Raw genomic sequence first — 21,927 nt, 5'->3', positions numbered from 1 at the left:
TCACCCCATTATGATGATCTGTCAGGCTGGAGACCAGCTGACCCTCGAGGAGGGGTACCCCTGACATGAGCACAGGGCATCACTGCACCGCCTGAGCAAGAGTGTCTGTCTCGCCCAGGGACTGTGGACTGAGCAACAGCAACTCAGTATGGACTTTGGAGACAACTTCAGTGGAGACTACCAGCTGACATCAGGTGGGACCTTAATGGCTGAGGCAAAACAACTTACAAAGTGTAATCTTTATGGCCAGAGCTCAAAACTGACAGTGAAACACTGCAGTAAAGGGGACAATAGGGCAGCCATGAGATGTGTGGGGACGTGGCCTTTCTGGGATGGTGCAGCTGAGCTCTTCCCCCTCCATCCTTCTGCATAACACACACAGGCAAAACACAGAGAGTGCAGTTTCCACTGCTGTGTGTCACCACTGTCCAAAGAAAAGCCTTTACACACCTCACACACTCTTCCATGAGGACAAACACAGTTAGAGCAAATTACTGCCAGTAATTTTTCAAGGAGCTCAGTTTGTTCTTCTGTACAGTTATACTGCCATTCACATATGCTATTCACATATACAAGATTGTCTGGACATGAATTTTAACATCTAGCTTTGCCTAGAAAACTGAGCTGGACAGGCTCATTCTGTGGTGTCAGTCCACCTATAATGCAGAGGTGACAAGATTAGACTTAATAAAAAATAATAAGCTATGTTTCATTAAGTCTACAAATAAAAATCCACAGGAAAACAAACTGGGTACATGTAGCATATATGATGCAATAAAGAATCAAGGATATAGAAGAAGAGAGGAGAAAAAGGAAATATATGTTTTTCCCATCACAGAGAATACACTTTGTCCTTCATTACTTTCCCCTCTCACATGTAGCATATCAATCCTATGATTCCCCTGCAAAAAAAATTCAACAAACCCACAAACCCTCTATTATGCTTCCCAGAAATGCAGAATGTCATTCTGATAATTTCATTACAATTTATTATATACCATGCTTTTGAACTAAAGATCCCTTCCAGAAGACAAAATGCTGCAAACAAATCTTTCCCGTGCCTATTGGAAATGTGGAGCGCTGCCTGCTGGAAACACAATAACATTGCTGAAGGAAGTTAGTGTTTATTTTGCCTGGGGATATTCTCTAATTGGCATTTCTAACCTGACTTTTAATCCATCGTTTTAAATTACTCCAAGAGTCTAATATTCCTTATTTGTATTCAGTTGGGAAAGCACAGGGGTTTGTTTAAATCCATCAGAAAAATTCTCTGGGGATCATGCATTGCTAGCATGTAACCAGATATTTATAATTTGCAAGACATTAGCTTGAATAAGTGATTCGGGTGGTTTTGAGAAAATGACAATGATGGAAGAAGGAGCAAGAGGAGAGATAAGCAATATCCTGAGAAAATTTTTCATCCTGGATGAAAACAGAGGATACTTTTTTTTTCTGGAGCTCTTCCAGACAAATGTTTGGAGGGAAAAAACATATCTTAAGGGAGATTTTCATGGAACTAGGGTAACTATTGCTGAGCTAAGTAAGAGAAGTTGTTCACATAACCTCATTCTTTGGTTCTGGAGTGATGTTTTTTTCTTCTGCTGAAGGCAATAAGCCATAATTTCTCTGCCCTGAAAAAGAAACTAGAATCTGAGCTCTATATTGCTGCAGAGCTGCTATATATTTTGGAGGCATTTACAGAGTGGTCCAGGACTTGCATCTCCCCTCAGAGTAAATATATATGACACTGAATACTGTGCTATTTGCATTTCTTTCTACTTTGAATAATCAAAGCAGAAGAATGATTTGTGCAATTTTCTTGTCTTACTTGCAGATAAAGCTTAGTTAGCTTTGACTGGCTCATCTTTATTTTTCATGCACTTACTTAATTGGCAAATAATAATTATTGTTCCCCCAGCTGTTCTTCAGTACTATTTCTCCTAATATTAGTGGGAAAATAAAAGGATTGGAAAGAGATTCAGGAAAACTTATGAAAGTTATGTTGATTTCTGCAACACACTTATTTCACCTTTGCTCTTCAGCAGTTTCAGCTCCCTAAATACTGCAGAATTTCCTGCCAGTTCCAGCTTGGCTAAAACAGAGTGCTGTCCCATTGTTACTCAGTTCAGTACTATAACTTTCATTTGATATTTTATAATGTCATAAACAGATTTATTTGGTCTCCATGCCAGGAACAAGTTTCTTTATTGACATATTTGCAGCTCTTAACTTGCAGCAAATACGGTAAAATATAATTCCATACAACACTGGAATTGTTAATAATAGGAAGTTTCATTTCTAATTTAAGGGACTACAATCACACCATCGTCTATCTTTAAAAATTTTACACTGTGGAAAAATGTCAAAACTATTACAACTGATAGGAATTAGAGAGTAAGGCATACATAGTTTCCATGTTACACCCACAAAGGACAAGGCTGTAGGCATGATGTAAGCTTCCATTCCATTCAAAGACACTAAAATTTACTTGATTTCCTACAAAACTTTGTTTCCTTTAACTCAAAACTTTTGTGTTTTTTTTTTCCAGAAAAAAATCAAATGCAGCAGTTACATTCTCTTTAATGAGTAGAAGCTTTAAAAAAAATATTACATGTACAGTTAAGCACAGAGAGTCTAAGCAAATAATCCATAGTTCAGGATGAAAGCAGGAACATTCTTTCAAATGTACATTTTCTTTAGTAGGCTATAGATTGTTGTCTTGACTGCCCTTCATATATGGTAATCAAGATAGATGTTGGAGATGTTACAAGAAAGAACAGTAAACACCAAAGAAAGTAACCTAGATAAATCTTCAGCATAAATAAACCTCAGTTGGTAGGGAGCCAAACAGAGTAATCAGCAAGCGACCTGCGTTAAATTAGGTCATACCCTCTCTCTTCTGTCATGAAAACAACTACTGTGAAAGACCTTTAATGTATTTAAAATCCCAGTGGATTTATTGACAGTACCTTTGTCTGGACCATGCCTGGTCTCTGGTCCCTCAAGTGCTCCAGGGTAGCAGCAATATCAATCTCTTTAGCACCTGCAACAAACCACAAATTGGGCTGAGTTCAGAGCACAAGATAATCCATGCTGCATCTGTCAATCTCTTGCTATCAGGTTCCCTTTGGGCTAACAGTCCAATTGAAAATTATTACATCCATCTCTCAGCAGATTTGGCAGGCAGCTGCAATTTTTGTGTTCATATAGAAAAATAAGAGGTTGGGGCACCTTTTACTAACATTAATTCAAGAGAAGCCAAAGAAAAACAAATTCTTAAAAATGTCTCTGCCCCTAGAGCAGAATATATTTTGCAGAACCTAAGGGTCTGTCATGGCAAGGCCACTGAGTGTCCCTTTGTCACTTCTAAGAGTATGCACTGAATTAAGGGCCTGAACCACACAAAGACTTATGCTGTAAAAACAAGGTTTTAGGTGACCTTTTGTCACTTGCAGTTGAGATCCAGAGAACCTGTCCATGGCTCCCTAGTTCAGGACCTGCCAGACCATCTCTCTGTGGGATCATTGTTTCATCTGGAAAATCTACGGCCCTTTCTTTAGGTTATACTTTGGGACTCTGGACGTGGCTGCCATGTAATGATCAGCAGCACCAGGACACAGAAAATAGGCACAGACAGCCCAACTGCTGTGGGACTGGCTCCCCTCCTCTGTGCACATGGAGCTGCATTCTTTTAGGACATGATCTATGGAGATCAAAGCAAGTCCTTGTGCCTCTTCCCTTTCTTATAATGTGCAAAGACTAGAGAACTGAAGGGGGCAGGGAGACACCAATTTCCTCCTCAGTTTCCTCTACTCTAAGACGTTTCAAGACCACCCTCCTTGTTTTTCCCGAAGTGCCTTATCTGGTAATGTTTTTTTTAAGGGGTTGAGGGGAAGTAATGATTTTGGTCTTTCCTGTATGAGCTCCAAGAGTAGAAGCCTGGCTGGAAATCCTTCGAGCTGAAAAGTTCAACTACAGAATTTGGCTCTCGTGCATCTGTTCCCTTCTGCATCTTGCAAGAACACCTCATGGTCTAAAGCATCAGGCAGATGGGCAGAGGGTCATCCTAGCCCAAGTGTTCTACCCCATCTCCACTCCACTAGCCCCTCCTGCCCTGGCTGGCTGTGCATTCTCCTAGGGCAGATGAGGGTTCATATCTTCAGAAGCTTAGAAAGGTGCTGACCTCAGGTCTCTCCTCTTTTGTACATTCACTTTCGTCATAAGATGGTTTATCAAGGGTAGTGATTGGCTACAATTCTGCAATCTGCTCTATTTTAAAGGATACTCAGTGGTGTGCTCTGAAGAAGACTGTGGCCCTTGGATGTGCAATTTGACAACCATTTTCCATGGCCTGGCCCTAGGAATCTCCTGGCCCAGCCTGTGCCAACTGGGACTTCCTTCTGGAGACATTTAAATATCCCCAACTATTCACAGGTGTCTCAGTGGTCAACTTGTGGACCATGCACCTAAAACATTGCTGCTGCAATAGCTAACTTCTATACATCTGGAAACAAACTTGTTTAGTCCCCAGAAACTGATTTTTAAAACTGGACCCAATGCTTATCACTCTTCCTACAACTCTTGTAATTTAGGGGCTGTCTAACCGTAATTAGGTTCATATCAACGTAAACATCATTCACCTCCTCATTTACCCAACTCAACTTTATGGCTCAGCACCACCTTTTGAAAGATTCAGAAAAGCAACTAGAAGTGAATGATTTCATTTGGTATCCTTGATAAAAGATATGAAAAGGTATTTTAAAATAACATCGGCTCTACAAGAATAATTGACTTGCAATATGTTCTTCATATCAATGAAAACATGTTCTTCAGCTGTAACAGAAACAGAATTAATTCATTTAGTAAATAAAACAGTGACAACTTAGAAATGTTATCTGACAGACGGTTTTGCTATTTGCCATGGGTTGGGGTATTGTATGTATGACTTTTGCTCCCTCCCTCCCCACCCTCTCTGACCACTGGGATTTACAGGGATGGGCTTTGAAAAAAAATAAAAACTTATATTTTAAAATTAACCCCCTCTCCAAATCTTCTTACAACAGAGCAAAGCAATACATACTTACATATGCTGTACAATCTGATAACATTGACAATAATTATACCTTAAATCTGTTGCAGGTTTTGCAGTGGCAATTCATCTGGAAAGCATCAGTAAAGGTACTCTTGCTGCAAACCCTAACACTTGTATACCACAGTAGCTCATTTCTGTGTTTACTCTCACACACAAATGTGTATTTGGATTTTCCTGTTTCACCACAGATATCCATGGGACCAGAGCTGTGTGAGTACTGCACATGCTTTACAGCCTTACTTGTAGCTTCATTTGATTACCAGGAAATAAAATGTCCCAGTGGCATTTTGGCTCAACATCAGAGCAACTCTCATAAATTAAGATATGAGAAAAATTTAAGACACTGTCATCCATGGATGAGGTTAACCACAGTCCTGAGCTGTCCTCTGAGGTGTGTGCTGCAAGGATGAACCCGGAGATCCTCCCACTGGAGCTGGCAGGCTCGAGTGCTACAGGGACTTACCCATGGCTGTGAACATACATGTCCCCCTCCCACCAGTGAGGGATGATCTTTATCGGAAATTACTGTAGCCTCAGGACAAAAAGGGAAAAGGTTCATGACCAGGCATAATAACACTCCTTAATGGTAAGACAGGCTTCTGAGCTTACCTTTGGAAGAGTTAATTTGTCCGTTTCTGTGATGCAGATTGCAGGCAGTTACTCATGAACTGATGCTTGCTTTTTTATCATCATTAAGGGAATGACATGACTAATAGTATGAACTATACTTGATTAAAAAATCCTGATTTAGCAAACCAGCAAAGCATATGCTTGCACTGGAACGTAAGAACAGTCCTAGTGGGCTGGTGTGCTTAATGGGAAGCTTGTTCTCAAGTATTTTGTCAGTGAAGTCCCTGAAATGTCAGGTTTTGCTGATTAGTGTCCCCTAATCCATGGATTGTGATCAGCAGGTCACCCTAAAGCACTTCTGACATCCTCAGCCACAGGTAATTAAAAGGAATTAAAAGTATGATTTTGCCCAAATCAAGTGTCTGTTGAGATGCCAGGGGGTTAGAGATAATTCAAAGCAGAGACATGGAGTGGTTTTCTACCCCCTTTTTTCCACCTCTGAATGCCTTGGATATTATGGTGGTGAGAACTACCTAAATACTTAGAGAGACTGATCAACAAGGCTTAGGGCTGCAAAGACAGGATGCTGTTTTGGAAGAAAAATATCTTGGAACAAGAAAACTCACAGGAAAAGAGATGAAATCAACAGCATAGGATAAAGCCAGCATGAATTGGTTTCTTTCTACATGAGTAAATCTCTTCCTCCTCTGCATCTACATGTTCTGCATCTATTCTCTTATTGTGGCTAAAACAAATGTGTTTAAATATATATATTGCTAGTCCCCCTACTAAATCTCATTGTGTGATGAGGGCTTTTTCTGTATTCAAGCTTAGGCTAGACTGCTGTTATACCATGTAAATTCAGCTCACTTCCACTGACGTGTGCGATAGCCTGTAGAAAGTTTTCTGGTGACAGAGGCAGACAAAGGAAGAGATTTTCAAGACACAAAGGGAGGTCTGAACCCAACCTGCCTTCACAGGTGAGAGGAGCTCAGTGTTTAAGTGCAGTGTGAGCTTTCAACTCCCTTTGGAATTATTTTGCTGGAAGCTGACACGAATTCAACGCCTTCTTTGCCACGCTGAGTCTTTCTCTTTAAGCTGAGAGTACAGTATGGCATTAACGTTCTAGAGTAATCAATTACACTTTATTTATGCTTTTGAGCCTTCTCAGGTGACAAAAAATACTGCTTATGCTACATGACATTGGGAGAGAGGGATACTGCTACTAAGGACATTGGGTCAAGTCATGCTCTTGCTCAGATGGCTACAAAACACCCACACACTGCTAAGGTATTTTAAACATTGCTTATCTGGAAAGCCCACATACAAACTACATTTGATGCAGTGGTTTAGAGTAAAAGGTGGAAGAACTCAATCCACTGATTCCAAGGATATCGCATTACTGGAAGTATTTTTTCAGGCTACTAAATTATGAAGTCCAGTGATAGATGCAGATGTCAATTTATTGTCATACAAGAAATAATCCAGAGGAAGGGTTAAAAATACTAGGCTGGAGACCACTGACATTTGGAAAAGAGAACAGAAAATGTGTCAAAAAGGCAGTATTTTCTATCTTTTCTCCCCATCAATACATATCTGTCTGCTTAACAGTGCTACTGGTTTCAGAAACTAAAGAGAGGGATAAAAGAAGCAGCATTTATATAATAATGGCCAGTCTTCGCGAGCGAAGATCCGGGGAAGGTCTTTCCACCTTCCAGCCTGCGCATTGGATTTTTTTAGGTGAGACACAGTGTGCGCGGAACTGAGCCCACCCTTTAATCCTAAGGTTCATCTGCCGGGGCCAAGCGAGCTTGGACGGTGGCAGCGAGGTCCTTAGGACGTAGGTGGGTTGCCTTTAAGGGCTAACGAGCCCCACCTGCCCGGGAGTGGCCCTGACCGGGAATCGAACCCGGGTCTCCGCGGTGATAGCGCGGCGCCTTTACCCCCTAGACCACCAGGGGCTCCACACTTAGAAGCAGCATTTAAACAATAAAGAATTACGTTTTCACCTTTTGACTGTATTTTACTCTACAGGGAATAAATTTGGGTTGTGTTTGTGACAGGTTTTTTCACAAATGGATTTCATTGCATGCTTTAAATGAATGTACGAACGTAAGTTAGTGTGAGACTGATCTAATATTGTACCAGCAGTATTGTGAAAAATGACTGTGCAATGTGCTTTTTTAAAAAAAACCAGAACATGCATTTGCAGTAATTCACTGTGAGCCAGATAGTACCAGCCTTCCCCTGCCCTTAGCAGCTCAGTGAGCTCACTGAGTAAATACCTCTGAAAGCACTTCCACACCAGTGCAAGCCAGATTTTAACTTCAGTAATTAACTATCATCTTCCAAAAGGCTTGAAGCATTCACAGTGAGTGCACAACAACCCACATCAGGAACATTAACTGGCTAAACTAAAGGAAAACAAGAGAAGATGCAAGCTGAATGATATTTTGCCCCCAAGGAGAAAAGCAGTTTCTGAAGTTTAGGGTCATATCCTTCGCAACCCTTTCTCTCCCCGCAGGCATGAATGCAGGATGCACACTGGCACTTAACAGCTGGTGCTCCTGATTAGCAGATCTCAAGGGGTTAAAGTGTTTGCCCTTAGATAGTTGCCTAAGTGGAGTATCCAGCATGTCATAAAAACATGGGTAGAAGTTAAGTTCCCTTTTTCTCCTGCAATAAATAACGACCTGGCCAAATTCTCCTGCAATAGGCTCCATGAGGTGACCAGCAGCTTGCAATATTTAAAATCCCAGTGAATTACCCAGCGTTAGTTTTATGACTATAACAATGAAAGCTTTCCTCTTTTCTCACCCCCTAAGCACGGCAGGGGATCTATTTTGCTAAAGCACAAGACACAAGAGAAACACTCTGTGGAGGATCATCCCTTCCCCATTGCAGTGAAATTGCTGTCACTGTGATGGCACAGGAATATGACAAAGTTTGATGAGGGGGTGACATCTTTAAATGTATCAGCTGGGAAGGAAAAATTAAAGCATATCATCAAACAGTATTTTTCAGGTTCAGCAAACTACAGAGCTTGTGCACCTGAAAATGTGCTGGGTTGTTTTTGTGGTTTTTTTCTATTTTTTTTCTTCTTCTTTTTTTCCAGGTTATAGGAACAATCAGCATTTTTTATATATATGCATGAAAATTTTGGCTTAATTAAGGTAATCTTTGAGATTTTTATGTAATAGGCTTGAGCATACACTGAAAGCAGTCAAAAGTCCTATTTTATTCAGTACTAATGAAAAGTGCAGCGTATATTCTGTGAAACTGATAGAATTTTATATTAAAGCTCTGTCTTAAAAGGAATATTTTAGATTCTAGATGCTCTGAATTTTCTGTGTATTTATAAAAATAAAATGATGCTTAAATACTTCATCAAAGCAGTTATTTGTGGGGGGTTTCTTTTTAAATAACCCAAACTGAAGGGTTTTCTTTGTGAATGTTTCACAAATACATTTCACTCATAAATATTAAATTAAAAAGGATTTTTCTAGTTGGGAAAAACTTTCAGATCTACTGGCATATATCCTCAAAAAGATATAACTCTGCAGAATGGCTCTAAACTTGTTACTGTGAGTCCTAAAGGATGGCTGGGTCATTAGGGGGCTATGTTTAGATACATTTCAGTTCTCTTCCAGACTGAGACTCTGATTTCCTGCACCACTTCGGCTAAATCATTAAATTCACCCTATGTTTCACACTATAATTTATAAAATGAACCACTTTTTTCCTACCTAATGAGTTGTTATGAAAGCAAGTCCATTAATGATTACAAGGTGCTTGGACACTGGAGAGGTGAGGACCTAGATAGATAGTCTATCTTTTTTCCAATACCCTTTTACACCTTTCTCAGCCCTCTTTCTGTTCCCTTGATCATGAAGTGATCACAAAGTTGAATATATGATGTAGGAGTCATGCTGATGGTTGCAAAGGGGGGGTTATTAGCACTTTTACTATTTCTCCTTAAGGAAATTATGATGATCTGTGTGGAATAAGCATTTTTCCCAACAGAAAAAAATGGAGTACTAAGGGGAATACAGAAATGACCTGTCAAATGCCTTTCTTTTGGTAGCAATAAGTATTCAGCTTCATTCTAGTCAGATATTACCTGCTTAATGCATCTTTTTATATTTATTATATTGTATAGATTTTGAATTAGACCTTGAAGGGCAAAGGGACTTGTTAGGTCAGGTTAAAAACTGGCTTGTTAGAATCTTGAAGGAAGAATCACTAATACAGTCCTTTACACTGCTGTTGCTGGAAGCTGAAAAAGACCCAATTAATATTTTCAGGATGCTGCTGCTCGTCAGCCTTTAGCCTCAGATCACACACGGCTCAGTGTTCACAGGCAGTTGGGAGCACCCTGGAAGATTCACTTGTGCTATTGTGAAACAGCAAAAATACACTTGAGAAAGAAACTAAGGGGAAAAAATACAGTGTCAGTGAGGACACTGAGCTGTCTCATCACAGTGTGTCTGTGTTTAGGAAAAAAACAAGTGTTTTTCATGTTTGGGTGATGACTGCATGACTCACGCCTAAAAGTGATGCGTCATGGTCAAAGCACACTTGTGCACAGCGGCTTTGTGCTGCCTTTCTTCCCTCCCTGTGTGAAGATTCTGACAAATAGGCTTTCCTGGGTTCAGTACTGCATTTTCTGGCCCTTTTCTGCATTCAGCTTTGCCATAGGAAGGAGGTAGACAGTGAACTTTGGAGATCCAAGGACAGGCAGTGACTAGATCCGGGTCTGTCAGGAGCCTGATACACAAACACAGCCATCTATACTGCTGTCTGCAATACTGTATAGGAATAGAAGTGGGCTCTCTGGGGAGTAAGGAGGGTAAGTCAGCACTCATGGACTATTACACTGTCACAGCTTTGCTGTTTCCAATGTCTAATGTAGCTGGACGTAGCACAGATATGCTATAGATTTGCCATGCTCCTAAAGCCCTGGATGCCTCCAGCTTCCTACTGACAAATTCTAAAGGATAGCTCGTGTAGCTGCTCCAGCAAGTGTTGCCCCATTGAGTACTTAATGTTGCAGCAAAACATTTAATCACACCATATGAGGGGCAAACTCAATCTGATTAAAGAGAAAAGGGTCATAACTAGGGGGAGTGTAACACCACTTCTTCACTGACCATTAGTTTTAATGGCAAACCGGTAATATTTACTAACTAGCTTAGTCTCAAAGGCCCAACCTCATCTCATCTACTCCAGCCATCCTTGAAGTTCGAATTGGAGTTAGTCATCTCCTCTCCCAACAGCTAAGAGAGAGAGAGAGGGTAAGCTCTGATGGCAATTCATTTGCCTGAGAATTATCCTCCAGAGGTGTGCATCGTTCTCATTGATGACTGAGGAGACCTAGACAACTAGGTTAGGTGAGATGCTTAATACTAGATGTTTTATGTGGCTAAAGTTAGTTGGAAGGAACCTGGCTTGAAAAGAGCTGAGTTTCTGTTCTGCACTTTCGGGTTCACAAGTGCTAGAATCTGCCAAATCTAACTGTGCTTGAGGTCTGTGTTTTGTGTCCGCAGCCTTCCCCATTTTCCTGACCTTCTCATTTGGCGATGTTGAGGGAAATGACAAAAGAAAAGCAACATGGAACCACGATGAAAAGATAAACCAGCTGCAGTACAGTGTAGTGAAGGCCATGGAAGTGAAAAATGTATTGTATGAGCAACTGCAGTTTGCACAGTGCTCTGCTGCAAAGAAACGATAGTATTTTCTTCCTTCAACTTGCATTATGTAAGTGCCCATTAAATAAAAACACTTGTAAATATTAGAGATAAAAAAAGGGAGCTGACCATCAAACTAGAAACTGCAAAAATAAAAGCAATTTTCATTTGTAGTTATCCAGATATCTGTTGTTGTAACTGCTGGAGTTCTGCTATTGGCCAGAAGGATTATCTGAGGCTTTTCATGGAAAGAGAAAAGAGTCAGCAAAAACCTAGTGAGGGACACACTTTTAAAGAGAACAAAAAAGATAAATGTACCGAGGCTGGCGTTTTCATAAAAAGCTTATTCTGTCTCTGAGATGAACAAAATCTGTGTGCATGTGTGTGTGTGTAATTAGGGATGGACCCAACATATACCTAAATCGGTGAACTGTCTGTAATGTCAGACAAAATACATAAATACTTATATACACCTAACAAAATTAAAATTTCACTACCTTAATTAAAAACCAAAAACTGAAACAACTTCAACAAAAGAACCCAATGTGCAAAGCAAGCATGTAAGTGGAGAAAGGAGTACTTATGGTAATAAAAGTGAAGCAATTATAATTCTTGTGACAGCCATATCCACACAGACTATACATTACATAATGTGTTATTGTTTACACATTTTACATTAATACTCAAATACTGCATTTTATAAATGCTTAAATGTGATATGGCTTTGTCAGTACACAGCCCAAAGGAAGGTGACACTGAAGACGGAACACTTAGGAACAGTCTAAGATCTTAAAAAATGCTACAGGAAAATAATGCTTCTAATCTTTATACTGATTTTAACAGTCTTGCAAGGATAGAACTCACTGCTGACATGTCAGCTTTTAAGCTAATATCCTTTGTCAATGCAGAAAAAACATGCAGAAACCACTCACTGTAACTGAATGCAAATGGATGCTAATTGAGCACGAATCCTTCCTCACTCAACTGTGCATGAGAATTGTCACATCACATTCTGTACCATATAGGAATTGTTTCTCTTTTACATCTAGATTTCCTCCACCCTCCCCTGAAGTTGAAAGCAAAATGAATATGCCTAAATTACTATATGCAAGAAAGGAAGTTAATGATTTATGTTCTGTATGGGGTAAGATATCCCATAATCACCTATGGGCACACTAGAAAATACCCGTGCACACATCTAAATTCAGCTTATACATGCACTTGCAGACACACACAAAGCACATACAAAGCACATTGTAGCAAGAATTGTGAATGTGCTGCTACTGCCTGCTAATAGGTGCTTCCCAGGATCAGTACCTATGGAGTTTTACACAATTTCCTTCTCTTAGTATCTCTTCCAGAAGCTATTGACAATTACCTGAGAGGCAGTCGATCTCCATGTGCTGAATTGAACACGAATGAAGTTTAGATGCTTATTGCAAAAATGACACTTCTGAAAACATGCCTCAGTTGGCCTTAAAAAACCTTGGAGTCCCCTTTGGAAAATATGAATTTTCTCTCCAGGGGACACAGAGGTAGCTCGCCCACATGAAACTATTATATTGCAAGAACTATGATTTACAATACTTCCATTTTACATTGCATGTAGGTGGTAATGCTTTCACAAGACAGTACATGGAGTGACCTGAATAAAAGATGCAATTATTATGGATTCATTCTTTAACAGAGTTTATCCTTAAAAAGGACTAAACTGGTCCAGCTATAGAAGCTGTGGGATAACCACACTTTAGAGAGGCAATATACATTGTACCCTTACAGGAAGAATACTACCATCCAGTCCCTTGAACACTTCTCCACTGCATAAGATTAGCTACCGAAAAAGAAACAGTCCTTCACTCTGTATGTAAACCTCCTCTTCCAAACTTTTACTCAGCTGCTTCTCGAACCAGTGGCACGGTACTTCTGTGGCCAGCTTTTTTAATTTTTCCATATTGTAACCTAACCATTGTGTGAAAAAATGCCGCCCAAATTCCTTATCTGCTTGTCTCCTCCTTAGTTTCAGTCAATGACCCCTTGTTTTCAAATTAGTCACTATCTCAAGCTGCTTATTGACATCAATACGTTTCATTCAGGGTCTTCTAACGCTCTATGGGGACCCCCCTTGGTGCTCCCTTTCCCAAGGAATAGCCCATGTCTAATCAGTCTTTCTTCACAATTCATTTGCCCCAAACTCTGGATAATTAGGATTGCCTTCTACCATACTTTCCTACTCCCAATTCTTTTCCAGTAAAATCCTCAGAACAGCAAATGATTCATGAAATATGGCTCTTTAAGGGTAATCCCTGACCACTAAATCGTATAAACAAAAAGAAAAAAAAAGTCAAAGAAATCACATTCATAACTTGTTTGCTTTTTGTTTGAAATCTCTATATCTCATAAAGGAAACTACAAAAAAATGCAGACCATACAACATCCACTAGAAAGTATCAACCAACAACACCTTCCCTGTGGTCACTAATTCATTTCACAACACAAGCTTGTAGAACATGCTACATTTTTATCTTCCTTTTATGAACTGTTAATCAGTGACTCTATACAGTCAATAACATGCCTAAAGCTTTAAAATGTTATATGTCAAAATGTGTTTTTCAAAGGAAATAAACACTGTTCTAAACAGCTTTTTCTAAATACTGAGAGTTTGCTGAGCATCTCAGGCTGGACCATAAAAAACCATCCTATACATTCCCTATATACACTTCTGCATGTAGCTGGGGGCCCAGCTCTCATTGTGATTAATTATCTGCTGGGAAAGGCTGTAAGAATGAGCACTATTTGCCTAATTGTGTTACCAGGGTAACTCATTACATAAAAGTTACAATACATAAATGCAGCTCATTTGAAAAACTGGCCTTACAACATATGATATGTCTACATGGACACTGGGAACTTCCATCGGAAATTGAAATAGCAACATTTCAGATTTACGTGGTTGGTATTATTGCTGCTGAGAACTGAGGCAGTCTTGTGGATAGCACAATGGTACACAAAGCAAACCCCAGTTTTTTGGCTCCATCAGCCTGCATTACTTTTCTGTGTTCCTAGACATAATAATCTATCTCACCCAAATCTCAAACACCAGCAATGTGACTAATTCAAACTTAGAACATAAAATAAATTAGCCTGAATTTTGCTGTTGTAAATTTTTATCCAGAACACCACTTATTTCTAATCCCACTTTTTGTCCTCTTAGCATTAGATACCTTTACAAAAAGTGATCTCCTTTTACACCATATATTCTCTTTACCACTGTATGACACATAGTACATTAAATTTTATTTTCCTAGGGGAAGCTGGATCCTAGGCTGAAAAAATATTCCCGTGTTCACCAAAAGCATGTCAGAAACAGTCAGCTCTAAGAGTTGTGTCAGCACGACTGAACAATAGAATTTTCTCAGACTTTGCATAAGGACTCAAAAATAAGCAGACTGAATCCATTTTAACATGAGTATGGGCAAACATTTCCTTTCATAGGATCCTTTCAGAGAGGAGCTAACCCCACAACTTCATTATGATTGTTAAATCCACACAGCAGATAAGCAAAACCTCAGCAAGGGTTCAGATTAGCCCAAATCATTTGATCACGATGAGTCAGAAGGCGAATTAAGGAATCTTTTGTTTTGCCTTAAAAATGTCACGGTATAAACTGCATCTGCTCAGGAGCTGACTCACAAGACCCTCAGACAATAGGGTAGCAGGGGCAAGGAAAGGACTTGGGGAGATAACCTCAACAGCCAGCCCAGGCCAGAGTGTGTGTGCTCATCAATTATAATCCAAGCTTTTGAATGCAAGAGAATAAACCGCGGGTTCAGCTTTGCTAAATCGAATCTTTTTGCTGGGTTTTAGAATTTGGAAATCAATACTTTAAAAGGATTTTAAAATTCATATTTGCCTTTCCTTTGACTCATCTTGTTCCAGCTAGTTCAAACACAAGAAAATGGATGGTCAGCAAACCCTAAGCAGCTGCTGGCTGGATTAATATCTAAAAATCAAACTATTATCAACACTATCCAAGCCTCTCAGTTCAGAAAAATTAAAGTGGGAAGACTCATAAGCTCCTATTTTCCTTTTTTCTTTCTTTCCTTTTTTTTTTTTTTTTTTTTTTTTTTTTTTTGGTGCCAGAAACACTCAATAAAAATGTCTTGCAATATATCACACTTTTAGTCACTACAATAAGCCTGCGGGAAAGACATGAAATGAGAAAATTCTCAACTTTTCTCAAGATCACACAAAAAGAAAAAAAAACTGATCAGCTCAGAGTTACTATGAGTTTGGGGTGAGGAAGGAATATCAAGCAGACTAAATCTAAATCAGCTTATCTTCTCTAGTACCAAAGGATAAAACTTGTAAATACATCAAGAACGTTGAAATTCTCAGCAGAAATCAGCCTCAGAAAAACAGTCTTTATCAAAAATCCAGCAAGCATTGTTATCTACAGAAACAATCCATTATCATTTTCTGTATTTATTTAAATCATGAAAGTGCACATGGGTTGAATTAAGTCACTTCTCAGCTTCTAACTCAAAACCAAAGCTTGTACTAAGCAGTCTGTCATGGAAGTGAGAGATGATTTGTTAACTGTCTTAAAATTGTAACCGTGTACACGTAGCTATCATAGTTAAATAGATATCACACTTAAAACATGCTAAATAGTATTTAAATATGTTATGGTAAGGTCAGATTCAATACTGTTTAGTTTTTGTTATTACTTTGATGGGTATAGGACACCAGGTTGGAATGGGACCTCAAAGATCAACTGTCCAAACTTTCTAGGCAACAGCACATGAATGAATTTAGGAATAAAAAAATGATAGCAATAAACCACATGATAAATAGCAGCATTAATTACTGGTACAACTGAACAGAAGGATACATTTTGCCTTTAAAATTTTCTGCTGACATGACACAGGAATGGTAGCACTGGATAGACATCACTGATCTGTAACTGTTCCAGTATCTAAGAAGATTATTAAATGTGGTTGTTTGGAGTTAGTGCACAGATGCAGTCATTGCATTTACTGCATTGAGGGAAGTGAAATTCATGAAGAACCTACCCCCACAGGAAATCTGTCCCAGTGCTCCTGTGAGCTCCTGCATATCCTCCCATCAGCTCAATCCCCCCTAAATACACCACGGGGGCATTTCTGCCATTGGCACCAACTTTTACTGTCCTGCAAGTACCCTAGACCAAGATGCTTTGCTTTCTTAAAATTTTGTTCCTTAAAATTCCCTTCCTTGAAGGGGTTGGCTTGATGGTTGCTTTCAGCATCTAAAATAATATAAGGGATGGCAACAAGAAAGGTAGTAGAAGATATGAATTTATGTGTTCAACAGAGTGTTAGAACTTATTCAATGAGCAGGAGAAGAAATTGTAAATGACAAAGGCATTTACAGTTAACTGTCTAAGAGAATGCAGGGAAGTAAATCATTACATGAAAAAGGAGCTCCTTTTCCCAACCTACCCTATTAAAGACCCCACTAAAGAGCCAAGGCATTTATTGATTGCTTTCTACTTTCCCACTGCTGAAACTAAGTACTCCTCTATTTACTTTGATTTAAAAATGCATTATTGTCTACTTTCTAATAAACCAGACAGTGGAACAAGAAACTCAAATTATTCTAAGTTTATTCTTAAAAGTCCGTAGTGTAGGGGTTTTTTTGGTGTGGTGGTTTTTTTGGTGGTGTTTTTTTTTTTTTTTTTTTGAAAGACTGAAGGCCTTAATCCTTAAAAGCCTTTTTGAAAGAAGGGTTCCTCGATGCTGGCCCTGCAGCTGGGCCCAGATTGAAAGTGCACTTACATTTTTATGTTCAGCGCTGAAGGACTCTGAAGTTAGCCCTCGCACTGCACATAAAAGCTTTGGAAAGGGCATTCTTTGCCACTCGTGCAATTCATTCTCTAAGAAAAGGAAATGGAAAGAAAGATTTCATGTCCAGGGCTTCAGGCCTTTGATCATTTGATGAACATTGGATCCTCAACCTGGGCCTCCAGCTTCTCAGGCCAGACAAAGAGGGCCCCGGCCGCACAGGCTGGGCCGCGGCTCCCGCCCGAACAAAACCTTTGGCGGCCGCACAGTGTGACAGCCTGGGAAAGGCCCACCTCAGCAGGGCTGAGATGCCCGCTCTGCCCTTTGATCTTTCATTTAAACTCCAGCCAAAGCACCAGGTCAGGGGATTTCGCGTCGCACACCCCCACGGGCAGAGGGGAGCAGGTCAAGAACAAAATGGGGGTGACCGATCTCCAAAAAGCCCTGTGACGCCTTTCTCTGGCCAGTTTCACATGACTTGTCTGGTATTGTGAGGCGCTAAGCCCACACTTAAAATGGAATTTGACATTACATGGTACAATGGAGTCAATAAATGGCATTCTTCAGTGCTTTTACAACAAAGTCAACCCTCCCTGAAGTGGCTGAAAGCCCCGAGCTAGAAAATACTTCTCATTTACTTCTTTACGCCAATAAATTGCATATACTTTAAATCTATTTTTCACTATGGCTCCTCACTGTTGATGGCTGGAATGAGCTGCAAAAACACTTAACAAAGGTCTACGTTAATATTACGATGTACCATTGCTTCTATTTTTAAAGTCTAGGTTGTCACGTGGCACGTAACAAGCATTGGAAATATCTTCATATTCCTTCACAGACCAAAAACCTATTTTCCAACGAGCAAGAAAAACTAATCTCATCCCACTGAAAAATTTATTTTCAGTGCAGTGCAAAGGAGAAGGCAAACATACAACTTCTTTTAGCATCAGCAGCAAGTTCCACACGATGCTCGCAGGCAGAAAATTCAGTCCATGTTTGACGAGACATGTTAACAGAATCCAGAGAGGAAAAAAATGCTAAAATCCGCTTTCTAAAGGGACAAGATGCCACCATGTCCCAGAGGACTAGAATATTCAGGATGCAACAGCAGATGACTGCAAAGCATGGAGTGTATTTTTAAACTACATATAAAAATATGTCTGTGTTAGAAGATTAAAAACAACAACCGTAAAGTGACTAGAACTCAAAGAACTAAATATTATTGTTTCTCTATATAAATTAATATGTTTTTACAACTAATACTTTTTCATGAAATACACACATGTGCATAATGCCAGATCAAGGTGGCTTAAAAATTCAGGTTAAGAATCAGTAAAGGCGAATTACTATTTTTGTATATTTTTTGTCAGGTTTACATGCCTGCTTTCACCTTCTATCCTTTTGAAGACAGTATCAGTATTAAAAATTTCTTTAGTTCTATCAAAAATTATTTCAGGTTATCTTAAGTACTTCCTTCCATGAACCATTTACCAATCAAGAAAAAATAAAGGAACGGTCCCAATCTCTAGAGATCTGTAAACTTCATTTTAAACAAACAACAGTTTATGCTTATGTTGACAGATGATTTCCCACTTCATTAAATTACATATCACAGGTAAGCCCACTAAGAAACAGAAAAGTTAAATACATTGTTCAATATCACACAGATAGTGCCAGAATTTGAAACAGAGAATTAACTGATTTATTTTTAGTCCCCAGTTCCTGTTCACTACAGTCTTTTTCCTTCTAAGAGACAAATCTGTGTAGCACATGAGGCCCTATATGGCACCAGCATTTTTAGGTCCTTTGGTGGCAATGGGCAGCTACAAAAAGCAAAGTGATCAAAACTGACCATCGTGGCTGGGTAGGTGACAGGGGACTGAGCAAGTCATGACCAGCCCAGGGCCTAACCCATGCAACCTCTAAACCACAACTGTACAGACCCAAGGCTTCTACTTCTAAAAACAGTAGTACTATTTTAAATGATAAATTTAAACATTTAAGTACTTCTCAACAGCACAAACACACCTGTTCATTCACAAAGCATCTGTGTTAGGGTTTGCTGTTTAAAATTGTTATGAAAATAAAACTATAGAACATTCAGGAAAGAGTACAATTTGCCTCTAATTTATTCCCAGATTTTCTGTGACTATTGCTCCCCCACTGTTGTCATGGCAACACAAGCACATTTTTCAGTAGCGAGGAAGTAACAAGCCTTTCGATTCTCACCTTTGGCCATTTTATTGAGAACCATGTCAATTAGAATGTAGGTTCCACTTCTTCCTGCACCATCGCTGCCAACAGAAAAGGAAAAAGAAAAAATAAAGCCTATCAATGTGCATCTAGATTCAACATGAAGGTACCTGCCCTTAATGTTATATACTGTTACACATGGGGGGAGAGGAGAGAACGAGGGGTTAAGGTAGGGTACTGAGAGAGCAGAGAAAGCTTGAACTCTATTAACACAGGCTGGTGGTGGAAGATTAACCACTAGCCTAGATGGAGAATGGGCCTTTGCTTTGATTTTTGTTAAGCCAAGTTGTGTTTACGAAAGAAAAACATTTTAAACAACAGTGGAAGAGTCACTAACCCTAAACCAGGATACCACTTCTCTTCAATGACCTTATAGTCAGTAGAGATCAAGAATCACAGAATAAGTGAGACCAGAATATTAACCAGAACAGTCAAAAATGCATTTGAACACAGTGGTCAGAGGGAATGCAGAGACCTGTTCAAGAACTAAAATATTTGGTTATGGAGGGACTTGCAATCTTTTTTCCTCACTATACATCACGAGTGGTTTGGGTTTTTTTTATTTTTACCTTTCCCTTTAATTCTTCCTTGGTTGCAAGGACCAGAAAAAGTATTATAATGTAATTCATAAGAAACAGCTTTAACTTTTATGTATCAATAACCCTTCCTCAGAGATGTGAGATCAAACCTCACTAGAGGGAAAGTGCCCTAATCTGAATGCAGCTTGTGTCCCTTTCAGAGAGCAACGTGTAATTGTCAGCGTGATGCTCTTTTAGAGCTGCTGTTAGCAAACATAACTAAGACTTTAAGTAAAAGCTTTTTTTCCTTCCCTCTCCAAAATTTTAACAAAGGTGTGTGTGTGACCAATTAGACTGGTATGTAGTTTTATTAATTAAGTCATTATTTTTATCGATAGCTCAATTTGTGCACAAGAATTAACAAAAGGAAAAATAATAGAACAGCATGAAGCGCGTTATTGCATTCTGTTTACAGGCAGACTATGAAACTTAATTTTTGTTAAGTCTCTGTAGACAGAAGCTTTTTTCTTTCAGTTACTAGATTGCTGTTTAGAGAAAAGGAGGTAATCAGTTTTTTTTTCTCTGTCTATGAAGGGAACAAAGACACAATCTTATTACTTAAGCTGAATAATGAGAGACAAGGCAGTGATCAGGCCCAATAAAAATAAAAACTGATGAACTGATGGTACATATTTCCATCCATTGTAGTAAGGAAAGAATAAGAAACTTGGAAGGCTCTTCATTCTGCATCAGATATTTATCTCAGGTTTCCTGCAGGCAATGGAAAGAAGCTTCCTCTGGAGCATTCACCTCTGTTGAGGCTTCCTTGCATCCAGTGGAAGGTGACTCAGCTTAGCCAGGTGAGAAACACATCCCCTCCCTCCTCAATACCATCCAAAGTGGACTGCCACATGCAAAAATCCTGCCTTTTAGCAGGGCTGTTTCTCTATCTTCGTTATCTACAAAGATATTTTTGATAAGTAGTGCAACATTCTCCGTAGAATCTCCAATGACAAAACCCAACATTATGGTAAAGTTTTCCGTTGAGCTGCCTGACAGCCTTCATGTGCATCTATTGTTAGGCCTAAAAATAACCTGCGCTCAAAGGATTGGTCAGGTAGGTTTCCACTCCCTGACACTGCCCTCTTACCATGATCTCTAAAGGAAAGCAAAGAAATAAAACATAATTGTCTGTTAATAAAATAAGACTAAACTGGGAGGGAATGCAAAAAACCTCTGTAATTTTGAAGGTGAAAGAAATTGAAGTGCTACTTATATTGGAAAGTGTGACCATACATTGTTAAGTCATGGCTCAACATCTACAAAATCATAGGAAAAGATAATTTTATGATTTTCATAATTTTTATGAAAACAGATCCTAAGTACTAGTTAGCACTAAAACCCACTTGAATTATACTTAATACCTTCAGCCTACCTCACTATCTGTTTAATGATTAATCTAAAGCTTTAACTTGCTCACTTAACTTATATCTATATTAAATTCTTACACATACAGATCTCTCTAAAGCTATTTTAGAAATTGTACTTGCCTGCAATGAACAACTACTGGACAAGAGCGACCCCTGTAGCACTTGTTAACTTTTCTGAAATAAAACAGACACAAAAAATTAATTAAGCATATTATAACTTTTTCTTTAGCCAACTGTCAAAAATAAGCAATAAGAAAATGCAAATATTGCTGTTTTTAAGGAAATACTCAGGATGATAATTTCTTAATATAACAAGAACTTGTTGGGTACATAAGCTTGTTTAAAGTTTAATTCTGCTTTGCTGTTGTAGAAATCCCAGAAAACATCCCATTGTTACTGTTGTCTGGGCAAAATAAATGAGCTATTTTCTCAAAAGGTTCATGTAGCTCCAAAATTATGATTATCTTGAGATGCTTTAATGTTAAAGCAAACTTTGAGTTCATGAGTTTGCTCAAAGAAATATCAAGGGGCATCAAACTGAATCCAAAATTAAAA

At 39.0% G+C, this 21,927-nt stretch overlaps 1 protein-coding gene across 1 annotated transcript in view; it reads right to left on the bottom strand.

The window, feature by feature from the left end:
• Positions 1 to 21,927, bottom strand: part of PTPRN2 (protein tyrosine phosphatase receptor type N2) — a 642,194-nt gene that overhangs the window by 7,081 nt on the left and 613,186 nt on the right. The window contains exons 20-22 of the mRNA XM_050310509.1: positions 21,493 to 21,546; positions 19,401 to 19,465; positions 2,970 to 3,043 (exon numbers count right to left, since the gene is read on the bottom strand). Of these exons, the coding sequence (XP_050166466.1) occupies positions 2,970 to 3,043; positions 19,401 to 19,465; positions 21,493 to 21,546 (193 nt within the window). The remainder of the gene's footprint in view (positions 1 to 2,969; positions 3,044 to 19,400; positions 19,466 to 21,492; positions 21,547 to 21,927) is intronic.

The sequence above is a fragment of the Myiozetetes cayanensis genome, unplaced genomic scaffold (genome assembly GCF_022539395.1).
Source record: "Myiozetetes cayanensis isolate MyiCay16 unplaced genomic scaffold, myiCay2020 scf1, whole genome shotgun sequence".
Taxonomy (NCBI): Eukaryota; Metazoa; Chordata; class Aves; order Passeriformes; family Tyrannidae; genus Myiozetetes; species Myiozetetes cayanensis.
Note: the sequence above shows the minus strand (reverse complement) of the source record. Positions and strands in the feature narration are given on the sequence as shown.